The following is a 17,786-nucleotide window of genomic DNA, read 5'->3' as shown; positions in this document are numbered from 1 at the left end:
TTTCCTTCATTTTATACTCTGTGGCCAAAAGTTCCTGTTATTCAAGATGCTTTAGTTTTCTAGTCTTCCGGGGTGATGTCTTTTTTTTTTATGTTGGGTTAACAAGGAGTTGCAGATTGTCACAGAACAAGTTGACTTCTGCTTCCTCTGCGTCCGTGGTTGGAGCACCGATCTGGGTTAGTTTGCTTTGGACTGGAATTCAGATTATCTTTGGTATTTTTTAGGCTGCATCCAGTCAGTGATTTTGCCATTCTTTTGTTCATAATGATGGCTACTTTTCTTCTGATTTTTTTGTCAATAGTAGAAGGTTTGAAGCTCCTCTGGTGTGAAGAGGAGCCATTCCAGCCCATTTCAGTTCATCGATTTCCGGAAAATCCCAACATTTCTGCTCTTACAGCACCAGGGTGCCTCGATTCACAGTTCTTACAGCCCAGGCACCAGCAGTAGACATGTCTTTGCAGCATCGAATTTTCTTTTTGCCTCCAGGCCCACCTGGAGGTCCTTCTAGCTTTCATCCAGATGGCTCCTTAGCCCCAGTGCTCCTGGCAGCTGCCCTCTGTTCTTCCCCAGGAGCTCGGTGGACAGCACCCTCTCTGAAGGGCTCCCCTTCCAGCATGACGCCAACGGTGCCCTGCTTGTGAATCTCCCTTTGGTTTCCTTGGCAGGGTCGCAAAGCAGGCTGGAGGCATGGAGCAAATGCAGCCTGACCGTGTGTCTCTGAGCTGCCCATCACGAGTGACTCTTCCGGGCCTGGGGAGTCCCAGGCAAGCCCCTTCACCACTACAAGACAAGGGTTCAAGTGGGGTGGCAAGACCTGGGCGACTAGAAGACGGGCAAGATCTAGCTTTCCCTTGTATGCCATCCCTGCACTCCCAGACCTTTCAACTAAGCATGGTGGGGTGGGGACAGGGAAGAGTGCCTGCTGAGCTTCTGAAATGGCATAACCTGCTCCACACAGCCACACTAGGCAGGGTGGGGAGGCTGGCCCCCAAATATGAGAGGCGAGGTGGGAGCTGGAGGGAGAAATGGCTCCTCCTTCTGCCAGACTGGGGAATCCTCTCTGGATGATGTCAATGCCCTCTATGCAAATGTTTCTGTGCACACCCAGGTAGCAAAGTTGCAATGGGAGGGGGTTTAATGTCACTCTGGACTCCCCCCACCCCCGCCCAGAAGCTTTGTTCCCCTCTTGGTCAGCCCAACGTCTTCCTTCCGCTTAGCTGCCTGTTCAACTCCCAGCCGCCAGTCGCACGGGAAGGGAGCATCTAAGTGGAGATGCCCCCCACCCCTGGGGCCTGCCAGGAGGGGACAGATACCTTTGGTGCAGGGAAGGGAGGAGAGGCGGTGGGTGCTCCATGATCCATGTGAGAGGGGCTCCGATGCAAGCTCTTGCTTGACCAAAAACATTCAACTCTCGACTCATTGTTTTTATCTTTCTTTTAAACTCTTAGCATGGCGAGGGGGCCTTAGGAAGCAGAAGTGCTGGAGATGGCTCGCTGCCCCCCCCAAGTTTGCTTCCTAAGCTGCTGCTGCTGAGGACCATGGGGCAAATGACACTGGTGGGGGGCCCGCGGCAGCAGCATCACCAAGGATGCCCTTCTGCCACCCGGCACCCTCCCCCGTGCAAGTGGGCATGTCTGGCACCCTAGGACATGACGGCCCGGATGGGTCGCCTCCCTGCCCCGGCCAAAGCAGACGAGAGGGGTCTGGTTACATGGCGTGGTTTATTAAGGCATTACGTCAAGAACTTGGCACTTGGGTTCTGGCCCAGTCAACAGGAGGGCCAGGATGGACAGCGCCCACCACTCTGGCTGTCCAGCTCACGCAAAAAAGATACAGACAGAAAACAGGACAATAAATAAGACCCCTCCCCAGCTGGAGTGGCAAGTGGAACTGAGCTTGGCAAAGTTTGGGTTGGGGGGAGCGGGCATGTGCCTGCGTGACAGGGGGGAAGGTGCAGAAACAAGATCCTTTGGATCAAAAGGCTACTGGACCTTTCCTCTCCCCCCAGCCCTGCCCCCCTGCGAGCCCTCCTCTGATTCAACTCCTGCAGAAAGAGCCCAGAGCCCAGCGTGCAGCGCCCCCTCCAGGCAGCAGGGAGAAAGGACGTGTGGTCTGGCCAACTCAGCGATGGCCCCCCCCCGCCCCCGCCCCTTCTCAGTGGGCTCTTCTTCTTCGCACCACGCTTGCTCCCCGTCACCGGGAAACCCTGTGCTGCATGTGTGAAAGCCAGCAGTACCCCAGATTCCCCAGATTGGAAGGTCAGGCGTGGACGAGAGCCTGGAGATCCTCTGCTCCACCCCTCCCTCGGCGTGGCTGCAGGGAGCTGAACTGCTCTCCTGACATGCTAGTTTGCGGTGGGCAAGGGGCTCAAGCTGGGAGGGAGACCGTTCAAGGAGGTGCGTCTGGTCTGCACCTGAAGCGGCTGCTTCTGCCTTCTCCAGTAACCTGCGCGCCCCTCCACTGGTACGGGAGGGGCAGCTGGAGGACTTTATTATTGCTCTATGTCCGATCAGTACCATTTATCCCTCCCCCCTCCCATCGGGGGGAGGGTTATTGCATGCTGCCGGTAGGGTTAGAGAGGCAGGGCCCTGGGCAGAGCTTCCTGAATGGGACAGGGGCTTCGGGGCCAGGGCAGCTGTGGGATGGGCTGTGTCTTGCCTCCGAGGGGGAGGCTCAAAGTCCCAGAGACGCGGGGTGGGAGGGTAGCGGGGTTGGCGGGACTTGCCTTCCTGCAGTCCAGACGGGACATCCAGCGGAGCACCCCTGCCCATGTGCTGCAAGAGGGGTGTGCCCTCTAGTCCATGTGTGCTCTTGCAAGCAGACCCCATTTCCAGACACGTCCCACACGAAAAGTCTCCTGGGCCTGCACTTCCACCCCCTGTACTGAGAAGCAGCCCCCCCTCCCGAGAGGCCAGCGAGGGGCATGCTCCCAGACAGGGCAGGGCAGGGCAGGGCAGGGCAGGGCAGGGCAGGGCAGGGCAGGGCAGGGCCGGGCAGGGCCGGGCTGGGCCGGGCTGGGCCAGCTGAGACAATGCCAACCTCCCCCAGAAGGGGCCACTGGTCCGGCTCCAGCGCCCAGCTTGTGGCGAGGGAGAGTCCTGGGCGGGCCCTAAATGCGGAGCTCCGCCTCTTCAGGGGCCTCCGAGGAGTGCTCGATGCTGATGGTGGATGACGCAGATGGGCCCTGGGAGACCCCAAAGGGCGAAACCACAGGAGAGCGGGCGGCCAGAGGGGAGAGGGAGGGGGAAAAGCTGGGAGACATGGCAGCTGAGGACAGGGAGCCCTCGTGGCTGATGGGGGACCGCCGGAGGGAGGACAAGTGGGGGAAAGCTCGGCCGACCGCAGGCTTGGGGGGCACTGACTTTGCCCCAGGATGAGCCACCGAAGTGATGAGAGGGGGGGGGTCAATGCGGGGCTTGGGCTTGGCAGGGAAGGGCCTGCGCAGGGAGCTCTCGTCCTTCAGGCGGGCAATCTCTGTGAAGACGCTGGCCAGGGGCTGGAACTGGGGACACCAGTTGAGGAGATAGTCCCAGTTGTAGCTGCCCCGCAGCTCCTCGTCGCTCGCCACGATGGCTGTCAGGGAGCCGTCCACGCAGGGCTTCCCATCCTCAGGAAAGGAATAGTCCTTGTGGGAGGAGACACTGAGGCCGCAGCCTGCGCCCAGGTAGGCCCCACTGCTGTTCCCATCGTCCCGGTAGAGCTGCGGGGGCTGTCCGGGGAGCAACAGGCTCGGCCCCTTCCTGTTTTTGAACCAGTGGGTGGCATCGAGCGTGGTTGGCTCACAGGAGATGTCAGAGAGGCGGTCAGCATCTGTCTGAATGCCGGAATCGGGCCCACGGGCCACGAGATGCTCCTGCAGGGAAGAGGTGACGCTGGACACGCGAGGGCACTCGTTGATCATGCGGATCTCGTCATCCTCTGCAGCTTCGGCCGAGCCTCGCCCACTGGAGTGGGATGGGTCCAGCGAGCCCCCTCTTGTGGCGTAGGGCCCTCCAGAATCTGTGCCGTAGCCAGGCAGCGCCTCGTGGTACAGACAGTCCCCCCCAGGCAGGGCTGGTTCAGCGTGGCCCAATTTCTGCAGAGAGCCACTCTGCACGTGTGCCAAATTGGCCTCCTTGTGGCCACGGCCGTGCTGCGATCGGAGGAAGGCAAGCCCAATGGCCACAGCGGCCAGGACCACCACCACACCAAGCGAGGCAGCCACAGCTATCACCAGCAGCAAGTTGAGGTCGGGCACCAGGCCAAAGGCAGTGTGGGTAACATCGATGGTGACCTGAGCGCAGGCTGAGCGAGAGGCACGCAGGGGGCCGTGGGCTTGTACTTCCAGGACCATCTGCCGGGGTTCTGGTCTGCTAGGACCCCCGGAGGGCGCCTGGCTGTCCATCCGCAGGTACAGGAAGCCACTGGTTTGGTTGATCTCGAAGAAAGGGGAGGGCTTGGCCAGGGCATAGAGCACCACACCATCTGGGCCCTCGTCCTCATCCGTGGCACTCACCTGCCCTATACTCTGACCCCGCCGTGCCCCCTCAGGGACACCAAAGTGGAAGCTTGAGCTAAGGAAGACAGGGTCATACTCATCCTCGCCAGTGATCAGGACACGCACCGTGACTGTCGCAGAGCCGTTGCCAGTATCTGTGGCCTGCACCACCAGCTGGAAAGCCTTGGTGCGCTCGTAGTCAAAAGGCAGGCGAGAATGTAGCTCTCCGGAGCTGCCGTTGATGCCAAAGGCCCCCCAATCCTCTGCCTGCAGAAGGGTGTAACGCAGCTCCCCGAAGACCCCGACATCAGGGTCCACAGCACGGACCGTGGTAGCCAGGCTCCCGGGAGGCAGGTTCTCCCTTAGGCTGGTGCTCAGCACTTCTATCGGAAAGTAGGGAAGGTTGTCGTTCACATCCTTCACCTCCACTGCCACAGACGCTAGTGCAAAGTGGCCCCCTGCTCCGTCCGAGGCCTGAATCACCAGGGTGTGCTGGGTTCGCTTCTCGCAGTCCAGGGCCTGGATGAGGCGAAGCGCTCCAGAGGTTGGATGCAGCTGGAAGAGCCCACCAGGGTCGCCCGAGCTGATGCTGTAGTGCACTTGCCCGTGAGCGCCCAAGTCGGGGTCATGGGCTGCCACGCGCAGCAGCTCCGTCCCGGGCACGGTGCTCTCACTCACCGCCATGTGATAAGCAGAGCGCCCAAAGACTGGCGGATTATCGTTGACGTCCAGCACAGTGAGGACAACGGGCACTACAGCGCTGTGCTGTGGCACTCCTCGGTCAGCCACCGCCACGGTTAGGTTGTAGAGGGCCACAGCCTCAAAGTCAAGTGGTTCGATCAGGACCAAGGCGCTGGCCCCACCGACACGACCCTCCAGTTGGAAAGCATGACCACTGTTCCCACTCACAATAGTATAGTCCAGGGCTGCGTTGTCCCGAGTCACGTCGGCATCTGTGGCTTCCAGGGTTAGCAGGATAGTTCCTGGACGCAGGTCTTCTGTCACAGAGGCGTTGTACTGCGGCTTCAGGAACTGGGGCCCGTGGTCATTCACATCCAGGATTTGGATCTGCACAGAGACCCAGGCTGAGAGGCTGGGGAAGCCCTTATCACTGGCTTCCACCACTAGATCCAGCGTGGGACGTCCCAGCTCCAGCACCAGATGCTGGGTGGTGAACAAGGTTCCTGTGAGACGACAGAAGGAACAGTTGGCGCTGGGAGAGGAGGAAGACCTCGGCAGAATGGGGCAGGGTCAAAGCCTGATAAGGAGGCGTCCTAACAGCACGCCACACGGCCCCATGCCCTCAGCCCTGGCACAACCCAACGGAACAAGAGGAAAGCTAGGGCTCACCCCACTGGCAGAAAATCAATTCCTTTCTCCCAAATCTCCATGTGGTCTCCCTGACCACGTACCGTTGCTTGCGTGGATGGCAACAATGTCACTTGGTGTGAGCAGCTGATAGATGACTTCTCCGTTGGTGCCCGAGTCCAGGTCTGTGGCACTGAGAGTCAAGAGGGGCGTGCCGGCAGGGGCTTGTTCTGGGACGAGCACCTGCAGGAGGCAGGAGGACACACAGCTGTGACTTCCTGGCATTTGCTGGACATCAGGTGTGCATCACCTGTGGAACAGCTGTGGCAATCTCGCTGGTGCAGACAGACCCCTTGCCACCCAGGGATCTCCGGGGCTCTCCTCTCAAAGAGCTGCCAATGGGGGCAGAAAGAGATGGACCGTCTTGTGCAGGATGGGATGCTCCCTAGACCCTTGAGACCAATTTGGAGGCTATCCCAAGCCCCAAGCCCCACGCCCCACTTCTCTCACCTATTTGTCCGCTACCGGTCCTATTGTTGTGCTACTTTGCTTTGGAGACTCCACTCCCATTAGTGGAGAGCACAGAAAAACGCCTGCCTCCATCCCTCCACACGCTTTGCAAAGGAAAGGGGAGTCTGGGTCTCTGCCCTTCTTCTGTCTTTCCTGTAGAAGGCACTAGCCCGTGTCCTCTCTTCTCTTTGGAGGAGGAGAGGGCCGCCTGGGCCCCTGCCTCTGCAGGGCCACACTGGACAAGGGGTGTGTGGACACAGAGGGATGGGAAGGTGGGCTAGAGAGGGGCTTGGTACCTGATAGAGCGCCTGGGCAAAGGCGGGGGCGTTGTCGTTCACATCCTCCACAAGCACCGTGAGGTTGGCCTCTGCCTCGTGCTGGGAGTCCGAAGTGCGCACCGTGAGGGTGTATTGGCTTCGCTGCTCGTAGTCCAGGGGCCCTGTCAGTGTAATGCGGCCCCCGTAGGGCAGGATGCTGAAGGTCCCTGTGGTGCCGCTGTCCAGGAGGAGCGTGTAGAGGAGCTGCGGTCCACAGTCCACATCGTTGCCGGTCACCATGGTGATCTCGGTGCCCAGCAAGGTATCTGGGGGAGGCGATAGGGGAAGAACAAGGAACCGTCAGGCTACCTCCCAGCCTGGAGACAGCTGCCTGTTGAGATGAGGGCTGGTTGAGCAGCCCCAGCCCGCCAGAACTCAACAGGGGGACTTAGGGCCTGCAAAGGGACTCGGTAAGCCCCCTCCTGGGAAGCAGGGGGGCCCAAAGGGGGTCTCCAGTGGAAAAGGAGCCTTCCAGTAACCACCCGGGGACCCCCAGGAAGGCCTCTTCCCTTCCCACCACTTACTCTCTGCTACCCGCACCTCCCAGGGCGCAGGGATGGTGGGACTATTGTCATTGAGGTCCATCACCACCACCGTGAGCGTGGCTGAGCCCACGAGGGGAGGGTGTCCTCTGTCCGTTGCAGTCAGCACCAGCCTGTGGGGAACAGGGCTGTCTCAGAGCTTTTGCGGACTGGCAGGCCCAGCCCACATCTGCCTAGGGAGCAATTCCAGGGAAAGGACTGTGTCCACCACCTCCTCCCCCCACTATTTTTTCAGGTAGGTGTCAACAGCTGCGTTCACCCACAGCATTTACCAAGTCGGGCACCAACTCAATCCGAGTGACTTTCTTTGGATCTGGATCCCCCAGCACACTAACCAGGTAAAGAGCTGCTACCTGGGAGCAGGCTGGCTCTCTGCCCTGTCCTCCAGTCCTGGCTGGCCCCCCATGAGCTTTGTGCCCGCAGAGTTCTTGCAAGGTTTCATGAAGTCCGTGGCCCTTCCCCGGGTGTCTAGAGGCAGCGAGGCTTGGCAGCTGTGTGTAATTTGCGAGCATGTGCCAGGCAACCTGAACATGGCAATGAGTTTGGGAGTGGAGCACCTTTTACAGCTCCACCTTGTTTCCTTGGAGGGTGGGCTGGGCGGAGCTTGAAGCCCAGCACTCCCGAGTCGGCGGGACGTGGCTCGCAGCACAGCTTGGTTGATCAGGGGAGCGCAGTATGACTCACCGCTGACCCTCACTTACCCGAATACTGACTAGGTTAGTGGGCTCACCCCACACACTGGACGCTCAGCTGACCACCATGTTAAGCCTTAGACCGTCCGCTGCCAGACAGTCGAGCCTTAGGAGCTGCGGGGTCTGCTGGCCGGCTGGTTCTCTGGAGAATTGCTGGGGGTGAGTGGGGAAAGCGGGGCTGGCTCACCGTGTCTGGGCCCAGATCTCCCTGTCCAGGATGGCTGCTGTGGTGATGGCTCCCGTCTGGGCATTGATGCGGTAGAGCCCGTCCATTGGCTGCGTCTGGTTGATCCTGTAGATCACCTGGCCGTTGGGGCCCTGATCCAAATCATTGGCCACAACCTGCAGTCAGAGAAGCATGACCACCTCCGCCCGAAAGGATGCGCCCTCTTCCCCGTCACCCGAGCCCCCAGGACCAGCGCAGTACAGCTGGGCGGGCTGGGGTTGCCTTGCTTTCGCCAGAGTACCTGGATGACAGGCAAGCCGTAGCCCTGCGCCTCCCCAACAAAAGCCACGTAGTTCTGCAGCTGGAAACGTGGCTGGTTGTCGTTCACGTCCTGCAGGTTGATGGTGACGGCCATGAAGCCAAAGGACGCGGTGGACTCGGCTTGTAACACTAGGCGCAAGCGGGGCTGCAGTTCGAAGTCCAGGCCTTCCGGGTCGGCCACCGATACCGTCCCTGGAGAGGGGCAAGGGGAGACTGCCAGCCTCTCTCGGAGACCAGCCAAAGCGCCCCCACAGCCCCAGCTTTTCCTTCATGCCAGTGGGCGGGGGGAGAAGGAGCACCCGACACGTCCAGGAAGTTGAGCGGGGCAGGCAGCAATCTAGGGCAAGCAGGGCCGCTGTCACCGTGGCTGCAGAGCAAGTGGGGCCACAGGGGCCATGGGGAAAGGCCCTGCCTGCTCCCGAGCCTGCAGCCAACTAGGGTTTTGTTTTAATGTCGTTAGTCGCCCAGAGTCACTGGTCTGAGATGGGCGGCTATATAAATTGAATGAATGAATGAATGAATAAAACAAATAGGATCTCCCTACCTCAGGAGATCAGCGCCAAAGGAAGCGAAACCCAGTGACTTTAGATGTACATGTGGGTATGGGAGGGGGGGAAAAGGGCACACAGGTGTTGAACGGTGTGATCCATAGACAACAAAACTGGATACGCGATCTTCAGACTAAGACCCCAGACGCATCTTGGGTTTTAGGCTTTCTCTGTCATCTTCCTCTCTATCTGGCTGTCCCTTCTCTCACACTTATGCCCATTTGCACACACACGTGCACACAGAAAAGCATCCCTCTGTCACCCCCCCCACCGTCCCCTAGGTGATGGTTCTGGAAACAGCGCTGCAAGGGGTGATCCCTGAGGCTGTTCAGTTTAGGAAAAAAGAGAGATGACCAGTGAAAACCATCAAGGCTCAGACAAGCATGCAGAGAGCCAGGAAACAGATTCATTTTCCCATCCTCTCTCTCTCTCTCATGAAAAGAACAAGAAACACCAAATAAAGAAGTTGCAAGTTGTACAAAACGAAGTGCGTCCTACCATCTATAATTAACTTGTGGACTTAATCACCAGAAGGCGTAGGATGCACAGCGATCGCCCCTCGGTGGAATTCCAGGCCATGGGAGACACACTCGTGTCCTTGTCTGTGGGTGGCCTCGAGGGCCAGCTCCTCCGCCAGGTTCTCTGGCGACTTGGTGAGACAAGTCCCAGGGGGTTCTTGAGAGGAGTAATTCAGATGGGCACGCCTTAAATTCTTAGAAGGTGCAAACAGAGGCAGCAAATAAACTTGCGTTGAGATTGAATGCCAAGGTTCCAAGACCACCAAACAGTGGGTTTTCCAGCCCCTGCCAATTATGTGGATTAAACAATCTCAGTCTAAGAGGAACTTGTATTCCTACCTGGCTTAGAGGGCTAGATATTCACACAACTACTGATCCCGTTTTCTGATTTCATATAGTACAGCGAACCACAAACTAATCATATGGGTTAGGACTTTGCAACATGGTCACCAGCACACATCCATGCATGCACACATATACACAGAGGCACCGAAGTTAACTCCTATGTTCTGCAAATGCAGCCCTTTGCTCTTGGATCTGATGAAGCACGTTTTGCATGAGCACAACTGCCTATGTAGTTCCAGCAGAGAAGAATGGAAAGAGAACCTTCCTAACTTTGCCAGGATAGAATAAGGAAAAGGAAGGACCGACATGGGGCCAGTCCTGAGTCTTGTCCTACAGCCAAGTCAGCTAACAACCAAAGAATATCTTACATGCAAGGAATCCTAAGTGGATCAAGCCCAGCTCTACTTCTAATACATCTGAAGCACTACCTGATGCTGGGGGGGGGGGGGGGGGGGAGATTAGCTGATATCTTTTTGGCCTTTCAAGGGGCTACATGAAGTAACTGGGTCCCACATCAGAGCCTTGGTCCTTCCAGTCTGAAGCTCCCCTCCAGCTGATTGGGAAGAAAACCACCTAGTTTATTATTTCATATTGCTTTCCACGGGTGCATTCAGAGTGGCTTATGACCAAATGCAGCTACATTGGTAAAGGACAAAATGTCCTAACTGTGTGTCTGTACACAGATGCAGGTCATGTCATGCTGCTTTGCAAAGGAGCCTTGGATTAGGGATCCCCATTTAGAACTGGGTGCACGTGCTTGGGGTGAAACTAGGCTTTGATTGGGCTTCTGCCATACTTGGCAAAATGTGCCCAAATTGACTGACACTGCCCTGATGGAAAGCAGAGCACAGGAACAAGGGCTTTTCCACTCTGCAGCCTTCAGCTGCTAGGATCCCATGGTAAACTAGGTGGAAATGAAGCCAGCTTAAGAAATCCTTTTCTGGATCTCAACTGCTTTCTCCATTTCGGCCAGTGGTAGGCAGGTCTTCCACCCAAACCAGAATGGTGGAGTCCCCTGCTTCTTTCCCCCTCCATGCCAGGAAAGCCAGTGCCAACTGCCTTCCGCTCTGGAGTCAGATCTTTGGAGAACTGGGGAAAAAAGGACAATGGTTTTACAGTTCTCCTTCTCACCTGAGCCAGCTAGAACGGGAAGAAGAAGAACCAAAGAACAGAGGGCGTGCCCTGCTGGGTGGGACCCTTGGCCCATCTCAGCCAGCAGCCTGTTCTCCCAGTGACCCACCAACTGCACGAGGAAGCCTGCTCGCCTCCGAGCAGAGGGCCCCCAGTCCAACCCTCTTTTGAAGTCAGCCAAGCTGCTAGTCAGCACCACATCTCGTACTAGCGAATTCCAAAGTTGAATTAAGCATTGTGTAAAACAGCATTTCCTTTTCTCTGTCCTGATTCTGCCAGGTCTCAATTTCACTGGGTGAAGGAGCTGGCATTTAACCATTCTGCTACTGAACAAAAACATCAAGTCTTTCATGACAGGCACTACGGCACTCCCCATGCAGCGGCTGCTGAGGGCAGAGAGTGGGGACTGGGGGACGAGCTTGCCAGAGTGCCCACCTGTCAGCTGGAAGGGAGGGTTTTGTGTAGGGTGGCAGCTGGTAGGATGCCAATGGAGAAGGGAGAAACACCCCTTAGGCAGCTGCAGAGTTTGGCGGTTGCCTTCCCAGGAGCCTCATTGCCTGGGGACCACATCATCTGCTCCTACCCTCCATCCGGAGGGGTAGCCTGTCCTGAAGGCTGGCAACACACTGACATCCTCTCACACCTCCATGGATGAAAGCCAGAGGTCTGGGCAGCAGAGGTCACAGTCTACGGGCCCATCTGGTGATGAATCTGGTACGCAGAAGACTGGCTTGGAGTGTGTGAGGAGAAAATGGTAAAGAGCACGAATTAACTAAGGACGTGGAGGAAAGTGAAATAGATATGTTGCATGTCTGTGGCACTAACAGGAGTGGAAAGATGCAGTAGAGCTGAACGAAGATGGTCCAACCTTGTGAGCTGACAAACAGGCCTGAAAGTAGAAGTCCTGGTTTCATTATGAAAGAATAACGCTCAGGAAAATATTAACTGATGTCCTCTAGGTTGTTATCGATACTGTAGAAATGTGCAGGTTGCATATTGTGCTCCAGTGAAGATGGATAACGAAAGAAACAAGCAAACATTTGGGGGGAAACCAGGTGGCGTTCTGAATGTCGGAGACCCTGGGAAAAGATTTCTCTGGCAGAGGACATGAACAGACGAGTGAGACCCAAGTGAGAGCAAACAGGACGGGAATGGGGGTCGTGCTTAGAAGAGGCTCTGCTTGTTTTGAATATGTACTTTAAGCATGGGAAAGGAATGAAAAGCATGATTGGTTACTGATGATGTAAAGCTGAGAAAGTTGCACCACCAAAGGAAGAGCATGGTGGGTACGTGGGTGATGAGAGGTTCTGAACGTGGGGCAGGCCCTTTTTTTCTTTTTGGGGTATCAAGACCTAATCTTGGGACAAAACCTGTTGGGCCTGGAAGTGGACAGGGTCCTCAGGACTGTGAGCTCGGCCACCTGCTCTTCAGACCCATGCCCCTCCTGGCTTGTGAACGTGGCCGGGGGGTGTCATGTGAGTGGGCTCTAGCGGTGGTTAATTCTTCTTTGAGTGAGGGGGTTGTTCCTGCATCTCTAAAGGAGGCTTTGGTTCACTCCCTCCTCAAGAAGCCATCGCTGGACCCCACGATACTGGACAACTTTCATCCAGTATCCAACCTCCCCTTTTTGGGGAAGGCGATTGAGAAGGTGGTTGCGCACAGCTTCAGAGGACCTTGGATGAAGCGGATTATCCGGATTCCTTTCAGTCAGGGTTCGGACCCGGGTATGGGACAGAAACGACATTGGTTGTGCTTCTGGATGATCTCTGGCGCGGGCGGGATGGAGGTCGTGCATCCATCCTTGCCCTACTTGACCTCTCGGTGGCTTTCAATACCATCGACCATGGTATCCTTCTGGACTGGCTCAGAGGATTGGGGGTGGGTGGCACCGTGTTGTGCTGGTTTGCCCCCTTTCTCTGGGACCAATTCCAGTTGGTGGTGCTTGGGGAGGACCCGCCTGTGGGCCTTACTGTGTGGGGTGCCGGAGGGTTCGGTATCATAAGCACGCTGATGATACCCAACTATACATCTCTGTCCCTGGCGAATTAAGCAATGCCGTAAATGTCTTATCCTGGTGTCTGGAGGCTGTGAGGGTCTGGATGGGGAACAGGCTTCGGTTGGACCCTGGCAAGACTGAGTGGCTCTGGGTTTTGGGGCCTGCCAGTTCTAGGACTATGCCATCTTTGGTGCTGGATGGGGTGGCACTGCCTCAGATAGACCTGGTGTGCAATCTGGGGGTCCTTCTAGACTCACAACTCCTGCTCAAGGAGGTGGCAGTTGTGGCTGGGAGAGCCTTTGCACAGCTTCATGTTGTGTGCCAGTTGCACCCGTTCCTGGATCAGGAGACTCTGCTCACAGTCACTTATGTCCTAGTCACCTCCAGACTGGACTACTATAATACTCTATACATGGGGCTGCCCTTGAAGAGTATCCGAAAGCTTCAACTGGTGCAGAATGCAGCGGCGCAGGCAGTCATGCGTGCTCCTAGAAGAGCACATGTTATACCTCTGCTCCGTGAGCTGCATTGGCTGTCAATCTGCTTCTGGGTCCTATTCAAGGTGCTGTTTTTCACCTTTAAGGTCTGAGGCATCGCCCCTCTCCGATCACATCAGCCTGTCCCCTTCGACCTGGCAGAGAAGGGATGTTGCCAGGGACTTGCATTTGGTGGGTCCCAGGAAGTGGGCCTTCTCTGCTGTGGTGCCCGCCTTATGGAACACTCTTCCTCCCAGAAGTCAGGTTCGCCCCATCCTTGCTATCGTTTTGGAAAGACCTGGTTATGTGACCAGGCCTGGGGGCTCAAGGGAACCAGAAGCATTCTGAGATGGCTCCACTGTGGTTGATATTTTTGCTCTCTCCGTGTGGTTTATATATTTCAAACTTTTTATAATATTTTAATTTTAATGATTTTTTATTATTTTTATAATGATTGTTTTTATGTATCTGTGGTTTTAATAGATTGCTCACTGCAGAGTCATGTTTTGTGAGATGGGTGGCTATATAAATGTGATAGATAAATAAATGAATGAATGCAAATGTGGAAGAAAAGGCCAGAAATGAAAGAAACAAGAGTGGAAGAGAAGAGCTGAAAGGAGAGAAAGGACAAGCCCTGTATGAAATTTGTATGAGATGTGTGTGAAAATAATTGTGATACGTCAAAAAGCAAGCTAAATGGTGTACTGCAGTGTCCAATTAAAACATGCTGAAAAGGTCAGTCATAAATGCTACAGGAATGTTGAAAATGGATGGCACTGATGAAGAGCAGGTGGCAGTGTGGCCACGAAGGCCTTTGAACAACTTCATCTGGTGCGCCAGTTGTGCCCCTTCCTAGATCAGGCGGCCCTTCAGCCAGTCACGCATGCCCTGGCCACCTTGCAACTTGACTACTCCAATGTGCTCTACTTGGAGCTGTTCCTGAAGACTACCAGGAAGCACCAACTGGTCCAGAATGCAGTGGCACAGGCAGTGATGGGCATGCCTCAGTATGCCCATCCAACAACTCTGCTTTGTGAGCTGCACTGGTTGCCAGTTTGCTTCTAGATGTGATTCATGGTGCTGGTTGCTACCTATAAAGCCCTACATAGCACAGGGCCTGGTTACATGATCATTCAATGTCACAGCACTCTTTACATCCACAGACCCAGAACTAGCGAAAGAATCCATATCGGCAGGACTACACAACACGCCCGGCCTAGCCAAATACCCCCAGATCGGAATACCCGGAATCATGGCCCTCATCGACCTCTGCCTCACTACCTACTTTCAGTCTGATGGACAAATATACCAACAAATTAGGGGAACACCCACGGGATCACCACTCTCAGGACTCATAGCGGAGATTGTAATGCAACGCCTAGAAACTATAGCACTTCCACACATACAACCCAAAGTATGGATCCGGGATGTAGATGACACCTTTGTTATAATACAAAAGGAACAACTAGAGAAGACACATGAAACCATCAACAACATCTTTGGAGTAAAATTCACCAGAGAGGAAGTAAAAATTCACGCTACCCTCATCAGCAGAGGAAACAACAGCAAATTAGAAACCCAAGTCTATCGGAAGACAACCCACACTAATCAAGTACTCCATTACCAAAGTCACAACCCAAGCCCCCACAAGAGGAGCTGTGTAAGAACATTATTCAGATGAGCCCAGACGCACTGCAGCAACCAGAACTGCAGAAAAAGGAAACAGACCACCTATACAACATCTTCCAACAAAACGGATATCCACGCAACTTTATCAAAAAGTGCCTGACCACTCATCCCACTACAGCACAACCGACACAAGCTATGAAAAGGATCACACTGCCATACATCAGAAACGTCTCAAACTACCGACAGACTATTACAACCACACGGCATCTCCATAGCACACAAACCAACTACAGCCCTCCAAAACATCTTAAGCAAACCAAAAGACCCAGTAGCCCAAGAAGAAAAAACAGGAGTCATCTACAACATACAGTGTAAGGACTGTCACAGCCCCTTTGTAGGACAGACAGGCAGAAGGCTGGCAGAGCACATCCATGAACACCAACTAGCAGTCAGAAGACACGATGAAAACTCCTTAATCTCACAACACACGGACAGATTTAACCATAGTTTCAGCTGGGAAACTGTGAGCATCCTAGACCAAGCTAAATCCAAAAATGCGAGGCAATTCCTGGAAGCTTGGCATTCAGACAAGGCAACCATCAACAGGTACATAGAGTTAAACAACATTTACACATTATTCAAAAGAAACAGTAAAAAGGAAACAGAAAGACCAGAACACCTCCTTGCCAGCAATCAATACCCAGATAAGCAGGGATTAATGCCACGATCAACACCAGACAAACAATCAAGCAGTAAACAATACCATAATCGAGGAACTATCAACTCAGACAGACAATCAAACAGGAAACAACAGCCTAATCAAGGAACTACCAGAGGGAAAAAATAGAACAAAACAAACCCCCCACCCCCACCGACACTGGCAGGGCAAGCCACTGTATGGAAACAGAGAGCAAACCTCACTCCCTTCTAGCGCTGAAGATGTTGCCTGGCCGGGTAACGAAACGTCTGCAAGGAAACAACCAAGCTCAGAGAACCCCAAAGACTCCACACACGTGGACTTTTACTTGCGGTGAGGTGGTGTTGGCTGAGAACCCCAATCATTTGCAGTGAACGTTAGATAGGACGTGTGATGCAGCAAGGAGTACAGATTTGAAAATTAATGCGTCAAAGACCAAGATATTTGACAAAGAGAGTGACCTGAACAAAACAAGTTACATATAAAGGGGGGAAAGCAGAGTGACTTGATGACTTTGTGTATCTTGAATGCAGTGGGAATGGGGCCCAGAAGGAAGGGGCCAAGAATGACAGGTGCCGAGGAACGTGGATTGACTCAGCAGCCAAGGCTCACCAGGAAAGCCGCAGGGTGAGGGGCTTTGGCCAAGCAGGCGAATGAACCCACAGAGCGTGGGCTGGGGAAGCGGGTGACTGGGAAAGATGTGGACGGATGGAATTAGATGGATCCTCACAGAGGACAAAAGGCAATGTAGGAATGTAATTAAAATAATTAATCACAACCTCCGTTTTAAAAAATCAGATGCAATGTATGATATACAGACTTGTTTTCATAAATGCAGAAGCACTACAGGATTATTTGGGTCCCAAGGCTCGGCCAGATGAGGGCAGAATAACCCAGGCGGTTCATCATGCCTGAAGATGCAGGGCAGGTGCTCCTCTCTGGCCCTGTCTGGGGCCCGGAGCCTGCAGGGCCCTTAATGGGCAGCTCCGGCTCCTTCTCAGCTGGACCTGCAGGGTCTGGTTGAGGCCCTGGGGAGAAGGACACCCCAGGACCCCTCTGCCCTCCTCTCTGGAGGGAGCCCCTTCCCCCAGCCCCACCACCAGCCCTGCCACGTACCTGAGTCGGGCTGGATCCGGAAGGCGCCCTTCTCATTGCCGCTGACAATGCTGTAGGTGATCTGGCCGGATGAGCCCGCGGTGTGCCTGGCCGGGGTTCTCAGCACCAGGGTGCCTGGAGGAGCAGACACTCAGTGATTGGGGGCAGAGGCAGGAGGCGCAAAAAGGCCCACCAGGGGTGGGGGTGGAAGAGCTGCCCGGGTTGGGCACGGGGCTGCTGCAGGAGGGTTGGGAGAGCAGGCGGAGCGGCCTGGCTTCTGTGGGGCAGAGAAAAATGCTTCAAGCCAGAAAAAAAGAACACGCGGGTCATACGGTTTGTTGAACGGACGCAGCTCTTCTCTGCGTTACCTCATCTCACCCGGGGAAATACAAGAATTCAACTTGTTTCTTGGTTTAGCAAGGTGAAATTAACTTGTAGCGATACATATTTTTTTAAGTTTTAGATGTGTGCTTATACTGAATAGCCCCACCATCTGGAGTAGGCAGAGGTGACGGTGATTGAGGAGGAGCACAGAGACCCAGACCCCAGACCTCCTCAGCCCCAGGGGCTCCGTGGGGTGGTGGGGAAGGAAGGTGCTGGGCGAGGAGCAGGCAGGACACCCTCCCCTCACCCACAGAAGGGGCCAGACCCTCCTCCTCACCCAAGAGCCAGGCAGGTCTGGCGGGGAAGGTGCTGGGCTGCGAGTGGGGGGGACCCAGGTTCTAGCCCCCGCTCAGCCTGGGAGATTTGGAGCAGGGGGTGCTAGGACAGACGGGGCAGAAGTGAGGAAAGCGAAGCTGCGGTCACGCGCCCCACGTTGCCGTCCAGGGCTTCCGCTCCCGGGCTGGAACAAGGGCGCGCTTGCCTCCTTGCGCTGTTCATTCAGGCGCCAGCGCCTGAGGCAGACCGAAAGGCGAGGTGACGGATCTCAACCCACTCGGCCTCTGCCCTTTGCAAATGAGCTTTCCAGGTTTGGGATTTTAATTCGGGCCCCCCCATTTCTTTCCTTTCCATGCTG

At 55.3% G+C, this 17,786-nt stretch overlaps 1 protein-coding gene across 5 annotated transcripts in view; it reads right to left on the bottom strand.

The window, feature by feature from the left end:
* Positions 1 to 1,702: 1,702 nt before the first annotated feature.
* DCHS1 (dachsous cadherin-related 1) overlaps positions 1,703 to 17,786 on the bottom strand; it is a 41,167-nt gene continuing 25,083 nt past the window's right edge. For all 5 annotated transcript variants that reach the window (XM_088140307.1, XM_088140311.1, XM_088140309.1 and 2 more), the window contains exons 15-21: positions 16,790 to 16,903; positions 8,314 to 8,525; positions 8,034 to 8,188; positions 7,137 to 7,267; positions 6,592 to 6,878; positions 5,890 to 6,028; positions 1,703 to 5,661 (exon numbers count right to left, since the gene is read on the bottom strand). In XM_088140307.1, the coding sequence (XP_087996433.1) occupies positions 3,110 to 5,661; positions 5,890 to 6,028; positions 6,592 to 6,878; positions 7,137 to 7,267; positions 8,034 to 8,188; positions 8,314 to 8,525; positions 16,790 to 16,903 (3,590 nt within the window). In that variant the 3' untranslated portion in view covers positions 1,703 to 3,109. The remainder of the gene's footprint in view (positions 5,662 to 5,889; positions 6,029 to 6,591; positions 6,879 to 7,136; positions 7,268 to 8,033; positions 8,189 to 8,313; positions 8,526 to 16,789; positions 16,904 to 17,786) is intronic.

The sequence above is a fragment of the Python bivittatus genome, unplaced genomic scaffold (genome assembly GCF_059951505.1).
Source record: "Python bivittatus isolate LINGU-HERP-01145 unplaced genomic scaffold, Pbiv_v1 ctg000340_np1212, whole genome shotgun sequence".
Classification (NCBI taxonomy): domain Eukaryota; kingdom Metazoa; phylum Chordata; class Lepidosauria; order Squamata; family Pythonidae; genus Python; species Python bivittatus.
Note: the sequence above shows the minus strand (reverse complement) of the source record. Positions and strands in the feature narration are given on the sequence as shown.